The 17,550-nt window shown below is 41.3% G+C and overlaps 2 protein-coding genes and 1 non-coding gene across 5 annotated transcripts in view; 2 read left to right on the forward strand and 1 right to left on the reverse strand.

Annotated features, from left to right (window-relative positions):
* The window catches only part of ZNF654 (zinc finger protein 654), a 35,343-nt gene extending 32,569 nt beyond the window's left edge, over positions 1–2,774 (reverse strand). Inside the window, exon 1 of the mRNA XM_040568368.1 lies at positions 2,596–2,774. Within this exon, the coding sequence (XP_040424302.1) occupies positions 2,596–2,715 (120 nt within the window). The 5' untranslated portion in view covers positions 2,716–2,774. The remainder of the gene's footprint in view (positions 1–2,595) is intronic.
* Positions 2,775–2,929: 155 nt separating this feature from the next.
* CGGBP1 (CGG triplet repeat binding protein 1) lies at positions 2,930–6,539 on the forward strand. Of its 3 annotated transcripts, XM_040568380.1 has the most exons (3): positions 2,930–3,054; positions 3,243–3,399; positions 5,341–6,539. In XM_040568380.1, the coding sequence occupies exon 3, from the start codon at positions 5,371–5,373 to the stop codon at positions 5,872–5,874; it is 504 nt and encodes a 167-aa protein (XP_040424314.1). In that variant the 5' UTR covers positions 2,930–3,054; positions 3,243–3,399; positions 5,341–5,370; the 3' UTR covers positions 5,875–6,539. The 3 variants fall into 3 exon arrangements, with proteins under 3 accessions (XP_040424314.1, XP_040424331.1, XP_040424322.1); XM_040568397.1 differs by lacking the exon at positions 3,243–3,399 and having other exon boundaries at positions 2,939–3,054; XM_040568388.1 differs by lacking the exon at positions 2,930–3,054 and having other exon boundaries at positions 3,207–3,399.
* Positions 6,540–15,388: 8,849 nt separating this feature from the next.
* Positions 15,389–15,495, forward strand: LOC121064222. Its single transcript, XR_005816422.1, has one exon. It is a non-coding gene; the product is annotated as a U6 spliceosomal RNA (small nuclear RNA).
* Positions 15,496–17,550: the final 2,055 nt, after the last annotated feature.

Consider the following 17,550-nt stretch of genomic DNA (forward strand, 5'->3'; position numbering starts at 1 on the left):
CAAAGCTGGGAACACTAGACTTGTTTTTCCCCAACACTGTTTCAATACACAGCGAACTTTATAAACACGAAGAAATGCCCAATCAGCAATTTTAGAAGGAAACACAGATGCATCAACTGGCCACTTATCTTCCAATTGTCTCTGTTCATTACCAGCCAGAGGAATCTTGATTTTGTCTTCCCCATGTTATCAACCTCAAGTAACCTAAGAAAACATTTTGCTCCATTTGCCTTGGAAGGGTCAGGGCGTAATGGCACTGTGCAGCCGTGCCTACCTACAACACCGAAACGGATCCCAGAAAGCAGAAACGGCTTTAGCGTCGCCACATTCTGAGTTGGTTCTTGTATCGCTGAATTGTGATGAGGCGCACATCTATGCAAATGCTCTGATAATCCAGGGTCACCTTTGGTAACTGTTACTTCATCAACTGTCTGAAAGCGAAGTTCAGATGCAACACTCCAGGCCTCCAGAGCACCCAGCTGGCTGTTTACAGATTTTTCTCACCTTTTTAACAGACTTCTGGAACAAAAGATGTGCACATTAACGCTTATCAGGGTCTAGGTCAATCTCTTACTCTAAGATCAGTCAAAAGGTCTTTGCTTCCACCTTCGTTAAAAGACTCTACGGGCTGAAAAGGCTTTACGCCTTGCTTTGCTTTTGCTGCAGCTCTGGGAAGCATGGATGCGTGCACATTTAAGACAGCAATGTAACTACAGGCAATGTAACTATATAACTACTGGCTGCAAACATGGACAAAGCAAACTATAGAGGCTAAGAGAAAAAACTGCACTAAGAGACATACCTGGAAGAAAAGAAAGCTACACCTAATCAAATAACATGATTTAAATGAGAAATCCTCCTTTATAAGAAATGTTACAAGAAAAAGGTGACCTAAACTTGACATACATTTACAATACTTTCTGAAGAAGTAAACACAAACACATTCCATCGCTTCCTGAATACACCAAGAGCCTACGAGCCCTCTGTACGTCCACATATGGAGAGACACAAATATCCATCCCACTGCCAACCTGAGGGTAAACGAGCTCACATAGAGCACTTGCAACTTCACTGGGTATAAAACCACAAAAGATTACATGCAGATACTAGCTTTTTATGCTAGCACACTACACCACTTGAGACCCTGCATTTACATAGTTAAATCAGTAGAGGAATCCATTATTACAAAACGTGCTTAAACAAAACATGGAAGACCGTATTTTGAGTGAGCACATTACTGCTGATCACCAGGCCAAATTCCAAGAAGAAAAGACCCTGGAGACAAAGCGTTAGTATATTATCTCACTTTCAACAGGATTATTTCAAATACACATTGTTTAAAATAAATTTAAAAGAAAAGAAACGGAGCCCTTTATAAACTGTCAACATTGGCTGCCCACGCGAAGAGTTCATAAACTAGAAGCAAAACAAAGTAGGGGAGAGGGCCTGGCACTCTTGCTATACAAAAGAAACTGCAAGACAGTCAAGGTCAAGTGACAGATACTCTACCATCAGTAACTGTGATACAACCATTTCATAGGGAAATTAATCCCCTGGTCTTGTCCTCTTCCCCACTAATTCCTACCTTTGTCTAGGAAATGGGATTGGCATTAGCATATGAAACTATTACCCTGCCTCCACTTCCTCGTCAGAATGAGTTCAACATGCAGCAAGCGCAGCTAGAAAAATTTAAGATAAAACTTGTAATCTTGACAGAAGCCTGTGTATCCTTCAACCTGCCAACTCAATGAAATACAATTGTCCCTTCTTACAGAACCACAGTGTGATTCTGTGATTTACCCCATACTTCCAAAAACATTCGCTTCTCTTTTTACTGGCCTCATGGGTCTTGAGATGGATACGCTAAGTTCATACAGAATAGATATACACGCTGATGAACAGAAAATAATAAGAGCACTGAGATAAAACCAAAAAGCAACCTGGAGACTTACTGAGCGGTACGCTGAGACAGTTTCAGACAAAAACTGCAATAATTAATGTGTCAATTAACTGTTCCACTAAGGGGTAAGAACAGAAAATAATAACCGAGAAACCCCTTTATTGAAACGGAAGAAAACAGGCGCAGCGGTAAATGCCCAAGGAGTTGACGAAACGAAGCGCTTCCATCCAACATCGCCCAGGCCGTGCTTTGGAGAAGGGCAAGCACGGCGGCTGGGACAGACCGGGTGCCACCCCCGTCGCAGCCAGCACCTGCCGGCGACAACAACGAGGAGCGGCAACCTGTTGGCGCTCCGCACGGGGCGGCCGGGTGCGAGGACACGCTGCGTGCCGGGGGAGAGGGGGGGAGGAAGCACCCCGGGTACCGAGCCCTCGCTACCGGGAGCGGCCCCGAGGCCCTCCCCCACGTGTCCCACCGGCCGGGGCGGACCCGGGCACGGCGCCCCCCCCCCACCCCCTGCCTTCCCCCACCCCGCAGACCCCTCCCCGCCCTCCCCTCCCCCGCGGCCCAGCACCGAGCTCCCCCCATCCCTCCCCCCCACCCCCCGGAGCTGCCCTTCCCCTCCCCACAGCCCGGGGCCGGGCCGGGCCGGCTCCCCCCACCCCGGGAGCCCCCAGGCGAGCGCTGCCGCCCACCTGACAGAAGCGGCGGCAGTAGGCCTGGCTGCCCAGCGGCGGCGGCGGGCCCGGCGGCGCCAGGGCCTCCAGCTCCTCGCTGAGGCGCTCCGCCTCCTGGTCGCTCTCGTCTTCCGCCATGCTGCCCCCGCCGCCCTGCGCGTACCCAGCGGCCCCCTCCCTGCCCCGCCGGAAGGGCCGCCCCCCGCCGCGCTCTCACGTCCGGCCGCGCCCGCCCGCCTCCCTCCCCCTGCCCCGCCTCCCTCCCCTCTCAGTCTATTGGATCGGCGAGCCGCCCGTCTCCCCGCCGCCCCGCCGCAGCGAGCCAATTGGCGTCAGCCTCCCTCCTCGCCCCGCCCTCCCCGGCGGCGGTTGCTAGGCGGGTTGCTAGGGCCCGCCTACCGCGGCCGCCAGCCTGGGTAGGGCCGGCTGCCTGCGCGGCGGCGGGCAGGCCGCGGCGGTAACGGCCGCTAACGGCGGGTAACGGCGGGTAACGGACGGGCCGGGGAGAGGGGGGGGGCGCAGGAAATGGCGGACGGGGGGCGGGCGGGGAGGTCTCCCCTCAGGGGTAAGGGGGAGGCCGGGGCCGGGCGAGGTGCGGAAAGGAGGCGCTGGGTGTGTATTTATGGTGTGTATATATATATATATGTGCGTGTGTGTGTGTATAGGCGCGGCGACAAGGAGGCGCCCCCCGTCCCCCCGCGGGCTGCCCGGGGTGCAGCGGAGCAGCCGGCGCCGTTTGACAGCCCGCAGCCGCGGCCCGCCCTCCGCCTCCGCACCTGGAGCGCTCCCGTCAGCACATCGCCGCATGCTGCCGTCGCCAGCGTGAGTGGTTTAAGGGGAACCGGGGTCCTCGGCTTCCTGCGGGGCTCCTGCTGCTGCTGAGAGCCTCGGCTCGGTTGAAAGTGTACCAGAGGATACGTGGGGCGGCCGCCTTGGCGCCCTGTCTGCATGCACACCTTCCCCCAGTCGTAGTTCAGGCACTAAACAATCTACGCCAAACCTTCAGACTGGGAAAATCATCCCCTTTTTCACCATTTGCACAGTTCACAGAACTGCTGCTCGTAATTTTGATGTAGCGTAACTGCAGACGCCTAGTTTCATAGATCATTTGTTCAGACATGTCAAACTCCTGAGTGGCAACTTTATTTTGGGGTAAGACGTGTTGAAGCATTGATTTCAGGAAACTAGGTTGCCTATGAAAGTTGTGTGGATAGATCCAAAAAAATGAAAAACGTTATCGTAATCTGTCACATTCATTGTGCAGTATCATTCAAGGCTGATGGTTCTGGCAAGTAGCAAATTACTTCAAAAAAAATAAGAAAATATCTAGTAGCAAGATCTTTGCCTTCCATTTTCAAAAGGTTGTCATCTCTTAGTGGAGTGATATGTGTTCTTGTTGTCTTGAAGACTGTATTCTCTGTTTGTTTACCCTTTTCCCAGAGCAAGTCAATGGCCTTCTGGACAGCAAAAACTATTCAGTCCTTACAGTTGGACAAGCTCAACTTTTAGTCAGCAAATTCGGTCTTTTAAAGGCGGATTTTTAAAATGTTGCAACAGCAACCTGTGTGTAACAAAGTAAATGCAGAGAACAGTACATCTAGAGGTATTCAGATGCTCATTCCTTCTTGTAATGGACACAGGTAATGCTAAATTCCTTGAAGTCATTCATACCCATAAATAAATGTTGGGCATCCTGTTATGTTTCCTCAAAATATTTGCCATTGAATTTTTAAGAAACTTTTTTTAATTGAAAGTGGGTAGTTAATTTAGTCAATACTATTTTGTTTAAAAAAAAATAAAAAATCAAACCTGAACTTTGAAAAAGACTTAAATTATCCAGGATGAGATTTATATCAGCTCCTACATTTTCCAACAACAAAGAAAAGAAATAGGTCCTGGTTCATTTTAGTATATTAGGCTAGATTATTGCTTGCTTTGATAATAACATAATTTAGAGTGATGTTCAAAACAGTCCAGCTGTCTTGTCTATGTATCAGTTACCTTTCTTAGAGAAGGTGTCTTTTTTGGAAAAAAAATGTTTTGCTTTGGAATTGAAACGTGCATATACAAGTTTCTCTTCACAGCAGACTGCTTTTGTTGCAGTTTCTTTGCAATCTCTAGTTGCAATGACAAGAAGATTCGCTTTTGACTCTAAGTCAAGCCTCTAAGTTAGAGGCCTCTAAGTTAGTCTTTGACTCTAAGTTAGGGTTTGAGGCAGGGGCAAAATTGAAGGGTACTCCCAAATGACTGCCGTCAAAGCTTAGGTGTTTTTACTGGTCTTTGTAAGGGACGGGGTGGACTTCTTGCCTGATACTTGGACGCCTGAGTTTTTGCTAACAGATGTAATACAGATTTTCAGGAAGTCAGTGGAAAACTAGTGACTCAGCATAACTAGTAAACTGTTAAATGTGTTTAAATATTAAGAAAGCACCCTTTCTCTCAAAAAATAAAGGATAAAAACCACCTTGATGAAAAAACAAATTTGTATGTCTTTCAGTGATGAACAAATGAAGTTTAAGGACTCCATTGAGCTCTGTAGCTGCAGAAACTAAAAAATATTTTACACCGACCTATGACAAACTTCCCTCTCCAAAGTTATTTGAAGATGTAGAACTGTTCAATGATAGTTTCACAAATGTCTTACATGTAATTGGCTTTTAGATAGCAATGAGCACTATGCTGGATATTGACTAGACTGTACTTAGTACTATTTGATTGAAATCACCAGCATGCTTTAACAGAGTTTTATTTTATTTTTTTCAGCTTTTTGGGTAGAGCTTACTGAAGGCAGCAATGGAACGATTCGGAGTGAAGTCCGCTCCGTCACGTAACCGCTCGAAGACTGCTCTGTATGTAACTCCTCAGGATCGTGTAACTGAGTTTGGCAGCGAGCTTCATGAGGATGGAGGAAAACTCTTCTGTACTTCCTGCAACGTGGTTCTGAATCACGTTCGCAAGTCTGCAATCAACGACCACCTCAAGTCAAAAACGCACACAAAGCGGAAGGCGGAGTTTGAAGAACAGAACGTCAGGAAGAAGCAAAGGACTCTGACGGCCTCCCTTCAGTGCAACAGTACTGCCCAAACAGAGAAAACCAGCGTCATTCAGGACTTTGTGAAAATGTGCCTGGAAGCGAATATTCCGCTCGAGAAGGCCGATCATCCTTCTGTGCGAGCCTTCCTGTCTCGCTACGTCAAGAATGGTAGTTCGATACCTAAGTCAGACCAGCTAAGGAAAGCGTACCTGCCTGACGGGTATGACAATGAGAACCAACTCATCAACACCGAAGATCGTTGAGAAGACTGTTTTCATCATCGTTGTGAAGTTTTACATATTGATGGTGTGGTTTATTTTTATATTCATGCATATATACAGTGTTACATATTGGTTTTACAAGATATTTTGTATTATTGTAGAAATGACAATCTATTTGTGAACTTAGCAGTATGCCGCAGACTGTTGCTAACCCTGCAGTAGGCTTCAGAACTACGCTGACGTAGAACTCGTGTTGAATGTAGGGAAGGTGCCTGGCATACATCCTGTCTACGTTCAGTCCAGCTGTAACCGACGCTGAGAAAAAGGCACTTGGATGGAGGACCTCACTTACCTAAACCGTGCATCTTAGCACGCAAGAAAGAGGACGCAGTAGCAATTGTTAATCATGTCAGTGGATTGCTTTGTCCAGTATCCTGTCTGTGAGTGACCAAGAAGTGCTGCACATTTGAAATGCAAGAAGCTATAAGAATGGTTAGTTAAAATATAACTGATCTGTTGGGGGAGGATTATTGTAAATTCCTAGTCAAGTTGGCTTATACTCTAAAGCAGGAAATGTTTTTCTTCTATAATATTCTTACTCTGTTTGATGGAACTGCCGATGCGTTCGTTATCTAGCTTATATAGCCGTTCTCGTGTACTGACCTTTGAACTCCACTATTCTCATAAAGCCAGGAGTTTTGAAGGTTTACCATGCCTGCTCTTTTAAATCAGTGTTTCCTTTTCTCCGTTCAACATGTTCCCTTCGGTTCCAGTGCCAATCTTTGAAAGTTGAATGGACAAACCAGTAACCGAGAGTGGTTTACAGCGCAGCTGCTGTCAAATGAATCTTACACTGGACCAAGATCTTAGCAGAGGAGAAAAATGCCTTTTTCTTACCAGCAGGACAGAAGATGCCGAACCTAAATTGGGGGTGGGAAAGGCACTAAATAGCGGAGTTGAGTGAGCTTTATAAGGCGCACAGGAGAATAGGCTCCTCCAGCTCTCCCTGAAGGTACTCTACTTCTCTGGCCTTGACCTCAGTCCAAGGAGGTAAAAATTATTAAAATAGTTTTCAGAATAGTTACCACAAAGGAAGGCTATCCAATAGCTGGACGAGCAAATAGGAACGCATATATACTTTGAAGCTATACTGGAATTGTACACCCAGGCTATATTTCTTACACTGTGCCAAGATCACAGCTATTGAACTGGCAAAAAGTAAAATTGTAAAGTGAAGAATTTCAATAATATTCTCTCCCAAATCTAGTAAGCTATTACTAAGCTATTCCAAATGGTTATGCCAAGTAGTCCACTCCACATAAGTACTCTATGAAGTTTTTGAATGGAAGGGGGGAGCATTGCGCAAAGTGCTGGATTATGACCAACTTCTGCCTGTCCTAGATTTTCTTTAAACGCTCTGGATTCAGGGAGGTGCCAAGCATCTTCTAAGTAGCATAGAAATCCTCCACTCAGTCGGTATAGCGGTGTAAGCATGCTTTTAACTCCCTCAAGCGGAGCCAGTAGTTCTGGTCAGCTTCCTTTCCCCAGTAGAGTTTCACAGCATCTGTTTCTCGTTATTTCTTTTATTCAGGATATTTACAGCAATACTAAGTATTTGCTAAAAGAGACAAAATAACCTGTGCATTGTGTTTCCTTGGCTGTTTCTAGAGCGGAGTCTCCTCTGCTGGATTAAAAGAGACTTATAATACTTAGTAACAGCTGGGTTTTAGGCAATTAGCTCCTGAAGAAATGCAGATGGTGTTACATATAACCAGGTCTCCTGCTTTGTGAAGAGTTTGAACAAATGGACAAAAGTAAAAAGCAGAAGGCTGCCTATCCACGTGTACCACCACACAGGTACTCAGTACACCGCTGCACCTTTGGTCCCTGTTGAAGGTAGTGGGACTTGATACGGTTACAGCAATCCTGTCAATGATATTGGTTGCTGGTTTAGAACTTCAGGCAAATAACAGTAGTGATTTTTTTTTTTCTAATCCTAGGTATTAAAATATGCCTTCCCAAATATCATTTGCTATTGCACAAGCTAGAGTTTTGCTTAAGATCATGAACTGCCTTGGACTAGAACTGTTTTATAAATTTTCTTAAGCCAAGTGAAAGGTACACTGCCAATAGCCTTTTCTGTCCTGACAATAATTTAAAGCATTCTTTTACAGCTGCTGTCTCATTACAGTGAAACGATATCCTTGCTTTAATCTTTTTTTCACCTTATGAATGCTATCTTAGAATTGAAGCAAACAAGAAACAAAGAAGTATAGAGAAAACAGGCTTCCACTAAACAAAAGCGTTGAGAGAAGAACGGCATGATTAAAAGATACAGATTTGAGCTAGTTAGCTCAGTCTTTGCTAACATGGGACTTCCCAGGCTACACCCCATAACCATTTCGGGCAGAATTGAATGTATGTTTTTCCTTGGACCTGCAAACTGACAGATATTTTGAAAAACCTAATGATAACATTACCTATACTCCTCCCATGACATTAAAAATAAATAAATAAATTGAAAATAAAAGGTAGTGGTATCGACAGCTTTTGATAAAAAAAATAAAATCGGTCATCCTCAATAAAGCAAAGCTATATTTCACCACCTAGTTTATGAAAAGCTTACTCCCAACTTACAAAGTAGTCTGTAAATTTAGGTTCTGTATACAGAATACAATTCTGTAAGTATTTTGAGAAATTATTTAGTTTCAATGTATTTTTAATGCAGAATTACTGCAGAGAGTATGAGCCTGGTGAGGAACCTTATCAGTGTAGCCATAGGCTACCAACTTATAACAGCTTGGAAGTAAATCATCGGAATTTTGAATGGAACTGAATGAATTGCAATGCACAGCAGTTTGTAGGACAGAGATGTCTTACTAGTGGAATGTTTATGTTAAATAAATTAAAAAAAATAATAATTTTGAAGCTTCATGAAAATCAAGATACCAAATTATATGCAACATATATTTATAATGAGGTAAAACAATGAAAAATAAAGTACTTCCAGGTAAGCTAGAAAGAATAGTGAGTGAGTTTATATTCATGGCCATAGCCCAAATCATGAACAAGACAGTTAGTTGTTTTCTTTTAAAGTAAAAATGGTTCCACTCAGTCTTGGAACTTGAGCCCTGCAAATAGTCAAGTTCATACCATAATTTTGCTGTTGTGGCTGTGGTTGGATAAAGCATAACCTTGACTTAATTAGTATTGATCTTAGGGAAGATTTACAGCCAAGGTTTTCTGGTATGTCTAAAACTAAGTAATAAGAAATTCCTACCACAGAGGCTGTGGTTACGTTGTTTAACAGTCTCTATGGGGTTTGCTTTTTTCTGCAAGAACATTGTGTTATTTTTCCATCTATTTCCTATAAAGAATACTGTCAGAAGTAAAGGGAGGATGTTAGCAGCTTCTACTTTTTGTCATATGTACATTTGAAAAGGACAGGCTATAAGGGATACTTGTTTTTTCAGGTGGTTTTATTAATATATTTGAAACTAAGTGTAATTTAAAAAACAACAACAACAAAGAAAACCTACTCTGACCATGTACTTACATTAGTTTAGCCAACTCACAGCTAAAATGACTCTGAAGTGCTTTTCTCAGAACAATACTTTCAAAGAGTAAAATACTAGACAAAAGGAACATTCTCTGTTTTGTGACTACTTATGTGTATGCACCATGTTAGTTTCAGCTTGCATGTTCTTGAAAAAAACGTGAGTTCTAGTATTTTTAAACATTTTGAAGCCTGTAATTTGGCAGGTCCTTATAGGAGGTAACATAAGGTGACATTGGACATAATGAAAGGGAAAGCTGTTTTTCAATTGAGAGAGAAACTTGGTTCTACAAAGTATGGGATATTCTCATGATAGAAGGACTATTTTTAGTCAGAGCCCCTTTTAACAATTCTGTTGAACTGAACAGTGAAATGCTCTCTGCTAGGTTTTGCAGCGTGATGAGCTGGTTTTCAGGAGAAAAAAAAAAAAAAGCTGGAAGTTTGGCAAGGATTAACTCTATTTATATTTGCATATAAAGAGAGGCAAGACTCACTGTTATTGTGTTTGCATTGTACTCACTGCTAATTTTTTGTGTAATTTGAGTGCTTCTTGTCTTTGTACAATTTTAAGGTTGTGTCTAACTTTCAAAATAAATTTTTTTTAACAAAGCTTCTCATTGTAATAATGCTATTAGAGTTTAGTCTCTTCTGGGCTAGTGAAGACGCTGTATTTTTGCTTTGATGTTAAGGATGTTTTGCTTCTGGTAAGTGGCCGCAGAACTGGTTTTATTGAAACAAGTGATGAACCTATGGTCAGGTACTAGAGTGGGGCTGAAACTATCTGGGTTCAGTTTCCTGCAGTGCCACCAGGCTTCCTGTTAGAGCAGAAAGACCAGAGAAAGTGATTTAAGTTTTTATATTAAAATACTATTGGAAGAGAAATACTTTACTTTGTAAAGTTTTCATTTGGTAATGGAAAAATGGTCCTTTTTTAAAAAATAAAGGAATTCCTTTTTCATAGAATTTATGCATGATCTCTTATTTCAACAAGAAAGCAGATAAAGAAATCGTGGCAGTTCAAATACAACAGTAATGCAAGGCAGCGGAAATGGTTGGTGACATTGCAAAGGAAAGATGCGCCCATGCCGTTGTTTTAGCTTAAAGTAGTATTGCTCTATTTTGATGCAGGTTGACTGTTGATGCATCTATACTATCACACTGAAGTATATTCAGCCCTGAAACATACAGAATCCCTGTTGCCAGTCATGTATGTGACTTTTCCTTGTGACAGAAATTCCCTAATCACGCCTCCGGTTGCAAGTGAATGCTGAGTGAAATAATTGCTATGCATTTTGAAATTACAGTAAGTGATCTGTAGGTATAGGATGCTGTAGCTGCCTAATGCTTCAGATCTTTTCAGGAAGGGCTTCTGCAACATGGAACAATCAGGTCCTTCCAAACTACCCACAAAAAGGTCAGCATTTGATCTCTGACTCCCTTACAGACTTAAAAAAGAGCAAAAACTTAAGCCTGTCAAAATAATCAAGTGTGGGGTTTGATTATTTTCAAGGTCCTTTTCCTGAATTCTTGATTGGCTTGACATCTCGTGATAGATCAGTGAGAAACTTCTGCAGCCCCTTGATTCATGAGTTTATTAATCATTAATTTCCTATTCTCAGTCATGTTCAGGTGTCAGCCGTTTTCAATCAGGTTGCTTTTTGTTGCCCTTATACCAAATGGAAAAGCACAAGAGAAGTAAACATACCCTTTTGTAAAGTTTTCTTGCATGGGTAATTCCTCTTTGAAAGAAGGTTACGTATAGTTGCTGAATCAATGCATCGGTAAGAAAGCGTGTGGAAGCTGCTGCAGAATCAGGTGAGGTATGCGTTTAAAGTTTGCTAACTCAGCCTTGCTAAATTCTTACAATGACAATTTACTTTCCTAAGTGAATCACATGGTTTAATCCATATCCAAGGTGCAGTAGGGCTACGTATACAGTAACTGCTTTCAGGCCACATTTATACTGTTAATTAGGTTTGGCATTTGTCATTTATGTAGGCTGGACAGCAGAGACTGGAGGATAGACAGTCTGTGGAAGTTCTGCTTAAGTCGGTAAGGACTTCTTTCTGCCTATCCTGCAACTTCTGTCTACAAGGGGTTTGGAATTTATGGGTCCTCCAGTGGTAAGGACACTACTTTTGTATTCAAAAGCAGATGGTAGCACATCTCACAAGCACGAGGTACAGACTCTGAGATGGGATAGAGAGCTGCTGCAATTGTCACTCAGGCTTGTCAGAGGGCAGCCTCAAGAACAATCCTAAGTGTTATAGATCAAGTACAAAATAGAACTGTATTAAGTACAAAATAGAAAATTAAGTATAAAATAAAAATTATTAAAAAATCCTGAATATCCATTTCAGTCTCATCTATTTTTGAGATGAGCTTTTGAGTCTCCCAACTACATGCTCACTTTCAGTTTCAGAAAACAGAAAAGAAAAAAAAAAAAGATTTAGTCTTGCAAAAGAACATCCATCTTGTTTGAAGTTCTCAGCTAGAGCTGGAGGAGGCTGTAAGGAAGATTACTGGTTTCAGTTGGTCTATAAAGCCTGTCATCAGCTGAGCCAAACAACCCAAGCAATTTAAATTCCTAATTTAGATGTATATCAGTACTTGCTCTATGTGTCTTCTCCAGCTCAGCAGCGCACAGGTAGGGACAGGATGTAAGACCAAAGGACTACTTAAGTGCAGTGAGGCGACCAGTACTCTTCTATTATCATGTGCTCCATGCATTAAATAGGAGCACACATTCATTAGGAAGTTCCTACCATCACTCAGTGGATATTTTCTCTATCTGATCTTTCCCTTCCATAAGAACCACTATGTTCCCGAGGAAAATAAGGATTTATTTTTATTTTTTTTCAGTTAACCAATGAAGTATCTTATAGCAATGCAGGGGAGAGTGTCATTCAGCATTTCTGTTCGAAGCTGGAGAAAAAAATAATCGGGACCTTTGGAGGCTGTTACGGTTTCTTTATATATTGGTTTGCCTCAATGTTTTTTAATCTGTCCTTCAGCGTACAAAATAGCTCCCATATTCAGTATTAGATTTCACTACAGTAAATGAGACTGCCTTACTTTAATTCTTTCATAATTAGCCTTAAATTGCTTCCTCTCTCCCCTTATTTCTGAAACCTGTCATTACCATAAAATGCATCCAATAGCTGGAATACCCATGCTTGCCCTTACTGAGGTGTTTTACATACGACAAAACCTTGAGCATCTTCTTAACCTTCACTTTTTTGAACGAAGAGCTGACACCCCTTGCCAAGAGCCTTCAGGCCCTTGCTCAGCCTGCACTTTAGAACCTGACCCAAGATTTGTGTCAATTTTTAGTAGCAAAAAAATGAGGCAGAATCTCAAAAACAACACCAACCAAAAGTTGTTTTTGTTTTGTGACAAAGTGCCAATTTGTCAAAACCTAGCTCACCTGCTTAAACTGAAATTGCTCAGGAAGAGAAGGGAGATGCAGAAAACCTTGTTGTGATAAAGGGAGAAGCTTGTAAAGAAAAGAAGTAACCGATCCCTCATTCAGCAGTGAGTTACACTAATACGAGATAGGAACAGGCTGCAGGGACACATATTGCAAGCTGCATGATCATTAGCAACAAACAAGTAGCTGGATGGAAAAAGTTTGCTGAGAGACTAAATTATTTCGTTTCTTGAAGATACTAAATCTTCTTCATATAGTGTTATGAAGGTAATTTTCAGCAGGCTTACTGGAGGCCACTATCTAAATGCCATGTGTGTGATCAGAGGCCAATGCCTAACTACCTGGAAAAAGGGAGAATAGAAACCCAAAATACAAACTGTCTTGTCAGAAGGAAAACTGAGGTGGAACAGAAGGAGCATTACATATTACACAGATGTTTTCCCCCCAGTTATGTACAGGAAAGAGGAAACAGACATGACCAAGTGGACTGAATCAGGTGAAGAAAGCTTCTATTAACAGCAATCCTCCAATTTTTAAGACTGTCCAAACTTTACTTTGTGTTCTTGGAACCCCTTCTGACAATAGTGTCCAGCACGCACATAACTGTGCTAATAGTTGCATTTGTATTGCACTGAATTATCTTCCTTCCTGAAAGACACGGTGTCTGCTAGGATTCAGCCGAGGTCTGATTTGCATATAGCAAAGAAGTTACTGCACACAGTGGAAGTCAGTGCCATCTAGTGACATCTTTTTCAGCCATCTTCAAACGATCTTGTCTTGAATTAAACGCATAAACTCCTCCCTCTCCCTGTTACACAGTGTCAGATTAGGACTGTCCTTCCCTTCTTTCATGAATAGTTACCTTACATTTTTATATTTTTATGTTTAAGTTATAGTTATTTTATATTTTCTTAGTGAAGTGTTTTATATACAGGAAAATCTCTGAAATGTGTTTAAAGCAGAACTTAGTATTTTAGTGTCTTAAATTCAGGGATTTTTTTTTTTAATTAGGATATAAATTACCATTTAAAGATATATTAAAAATATTAATTCTAACTTACTGCCATAAAAATAAAAAAATAAAATAAAGCTTCCAGGAATGTCTCAAGGAGGTAAGAAAGTCTTAACAAGAAATGTGATAAAAATCAAGTTCTTTGACATCTTTAGGCAGAATCTCAAAAACAACACCAACCAAAAGAAACCCTACTGTTCAACAGAAAGGAAATAAAAAAAAATAATAATGCAACATAAGCAGTGATAATAGAAGTCACATTTGCCAAATTCTTTTCAAGAAAAGGGCTCCAAAAACATAGATGAGTGCCTAAGATATTTACTATTAATAATACGATATGAAGAATTCTCATAAACCACCTACATATGCTACATATGGTACAGGAAACACGTGCTCCTTCCTGCAACTGAGACCATCTTCACCTTTCCTGCAAGATTTGGACACTGCTCTCAGACACATGGTCTGATTTTTGGGTGGTCCTTTGGGGACCCGGGAGCTAGACTCGATCCTTGTGGGTCCCTTCCAACATGGGCTATTCTACGAGAGCACGCATCTTACATTTCTGAACGCTTTGACGTTACCAACAAGGAATTATCCATATAGAAATCTAATCTCAAAACACCCTAGAGAACAGACAAACCTTTGCCTTTTCAAAAAACTTGAGTCAGTAGCAAAAGTCTCAGCCCAAACCAGTTGCTGATCTTCCCTTCACATTACTCTTCCACTTTTTGCAGGAAGTTGAGGAAGCCCCTCAAACCTTTAACAACATAAATAGGGATCAAACCACAAGCACTAGTTATCTAAAGCTAGGATTAAAACTCCAAAAAGTTTACAAGGGTCAAAGAACATTAGAAATGCCCTAGGGCTTTCTAACAAGATAAGGATCTGGACCGCAGTAATGAGTCCCCTTCCCATCCCTCAAGGTCTTTCCCGGTTCTCATCAAAACAGGAGGAACAAACTTGAAATTTAAGCATTATTTGCCTATTTTTGAGTGATTACTTTACCTGCTTGTTTTGCTCCCTGATTAAAACTTCATCTTTCTAACGAGAAAGCAAAGATAAAGTATCAAATACTGATAGGACATTTCTGGCATAAACTTTGCCTAAATCAGCATTAACACAACCAGAAATTACACTGACAGAAGCACATCCCTTAATGACCAATTTTACTGTCTAAGCTGGCTATGGATTCAGCCACTAGATGTCTTCACTATTCAGAACTACAATCTGCGTTACTAGAATTTTGTCTTCGGTGGAATCCTGGTGTGTGGGTGGAGTTACACTCCAGTTTTCTTTCATAAATATTTTTGAGTTACACCAGTTTGCAATATTTGTAAGGCTATTTCCTCACAAACATCAGTATGATTCTCATGAACATCATGGACTGGACCAGGCACTTCTAACTGGGAAATTTTGGAAATTATTCCCTCCAAAATATCACACACATATATATATATTATGTTCTAACAAACATCTATGTTAACGTAGGATTTTATAACTGCAGTATTTTCTTCCCTGGTTTCTATTTGTGGTTTTATTTGCATTACAAGCAGAAGTGGTGCTCACTTCGGCAGCACATATACTAAAACTGGAACGATACAGAGAAGATTAGCATGGCCCCTGCACAAGGATGACACACAAATTCATGAAGCATTCCAATTGCTGTATGTGACATTCCTGTTCAACCTTTGTCTGCTTCTAACTTTATGAAGAACCTCCGCATTAGGTAAAATTTTTGAGAAGTTTCAGATGTTTTATAAATATTTAGAGGGAAAAGTGTCGAATAAAGAGCACACAAAATCCAAACCCCCGTTACTTAGCTTTAACGTCATGAGCATGCTAAAGCTTGGAAATAGTTGACTCAATCTCTCATAGTGCAGGCTATCATAAATTTATACAAATTAAGACCATTCAGACATCTGGTTCTGACATCTAACAGCTCAGCTTCCTAATTTGATAACCTTTTATCAAACTAAGATTGAATTAGGGTAATACACAAAGACTGAACAAGTTTAATATACTATTGTGCATACTCTACCTCTGGTATTCTGCTGCTTGTAAAATCAAAGTCTCAAGTGCAGAACATCTTTTAAAAATAAAAATCACTGGCTCTATTTTTTTCACCCTTCTCTGGCTCTGCATACAGTTTAAGATGCTTTGCCTTGAATTGCAGATCACTTCTGACATGTTGTGAAATGATCAAGCAGTTCACATTTCAGCCACAAAAAAAACTACCGCATAACCCATCAGATTTTTGCATACTATATTGCTTCCCCACCCCTTTCTTCTGCACTGTCTTGACAGAAGAGCTAGAAAAGGGAATCAGCTCAAACCTAACAGGATGCAAGAGGCCATCTGAACTGCATTTTTTAAACCTACAGTAACCTGTCATCTACCATGCCCAGAGAATGAAGTCTCCAGTCACGTTGATAAAAAATATCTTACTCTACATCCTTCTAGTAATGCTGGCTCAAAGCAACTATCAAGTTTACGGTAAGATGAGGTCTTATAATTTAATGTGTTTGTAGTTACTAAACATTGAGGGGAAAAAAAACAGAAACCAAAGCAATGCTTAACGTACCTTGGAGATAACCTCTGTCTAGTTTTATTGCTATGTCTGAGACTCCTAATGTGATTAGAGATGATTATGACAACAATTGAAATATTAGGTACCTGGGTAGACCAGAACTCTTGTACTTGAGGACTGAATGCATCTTGTTTCGTGGCCAGAGGCTCTGCTTGCAAGAGGGGCCACAGCATTCAAGCATTTGCTTGAAATCCAGGATTCCAGGATCCAGCTCCAAATCAGACCCAGTTCATAGTCAAATTGTCCTTACCAGATAAGTAAGCATACCTTTGGTTGTTTAGGTTAACTCAGTCTTAATTTTGATCCCGTTTTCAAATTCAAAACTCCATCATTTTTAAATGGAAAGGTTCTCCTAATTCAGACTGATGTGAGGACTACGCTGTGCCCAGTTTACTCCCAGTTTTATTTTTATTGCAGAGGTTATTTTGGTTCAAGCTCTTCCATGCTATTCTCATAGAGGAGACATAAATATTACTACTGAAAGAAAGGGAGCCATATACATATGATAATAGCTACTGGCATGGACGCACTCAGCTGCTCTTGGTACATTTTGGGTGTATCAAACAATAGAGTTATCAAAATAACATTTGTTATAAGGCACTGCTAAAATTACATAAACGAATTGAACAAGCTATGTGAAGCTTTGTTGACATGCATGACTGACTGTGCAAACCTATAGCATCAAATAGCATTTTTATGAATAAAATACATCATAAATACTTGCAGGAAAGGTTAAATGAGCATCTGGAGCATCTGCCTGGGAAGGGAAACCCAAATATTTGGCATAAAAGACAAACATTACTAGGTCAGTTAGATGCAGCTATTTCTTAAATCAGAGTGTGGTCTGAGCTCAGGGACACTACTGAATTGATTTACAGTTCATTTTCAAGTGACTAAACTAACATCCTTCTGAAGGTGGTGCTTCCAGTGCTTATCATCTCCTTCCTACCTCAGTCGAAGCCTTCTCATCTTGTAAAAGTTAACTGCTGTTTCTATTCACTTCAGTATGCCTGCCTGTGCTATCAGCTCCTCACAGCCACCTCTCGGAATTGTCTAGTTCAGTTTATTAATATAATGGGTGAACTCCCATATTCATCTGCCAGGATCCTAGATACAATTTTTAAAACAGAATA

This window comes from Cygnus olor, chromosome 1, assembly GCF_009769625.2.
Source record: "Cygnus olor isolate bCygOlo1 chromosome 1, bCygOlo1.pri.v2, whole genome shotgun sequence".
Classification (NCBI taxonomy): domain Eukaryota; kingdom Metazoa; phylum Chordata; class Aves; order Anseriformes; family Anatidae; genus Cygnus; species Cygnus olor.

Bases quoted from the DNA above. Each gene is read 5' to 3' on its own strand.
- CGGBP1 (XM_040568380.1), top strand. From the start codon at position 5,371: ATGGAACGATTCGGAGTGAAGTCCGCTCCGTCACGTAACCGCTCGAAG.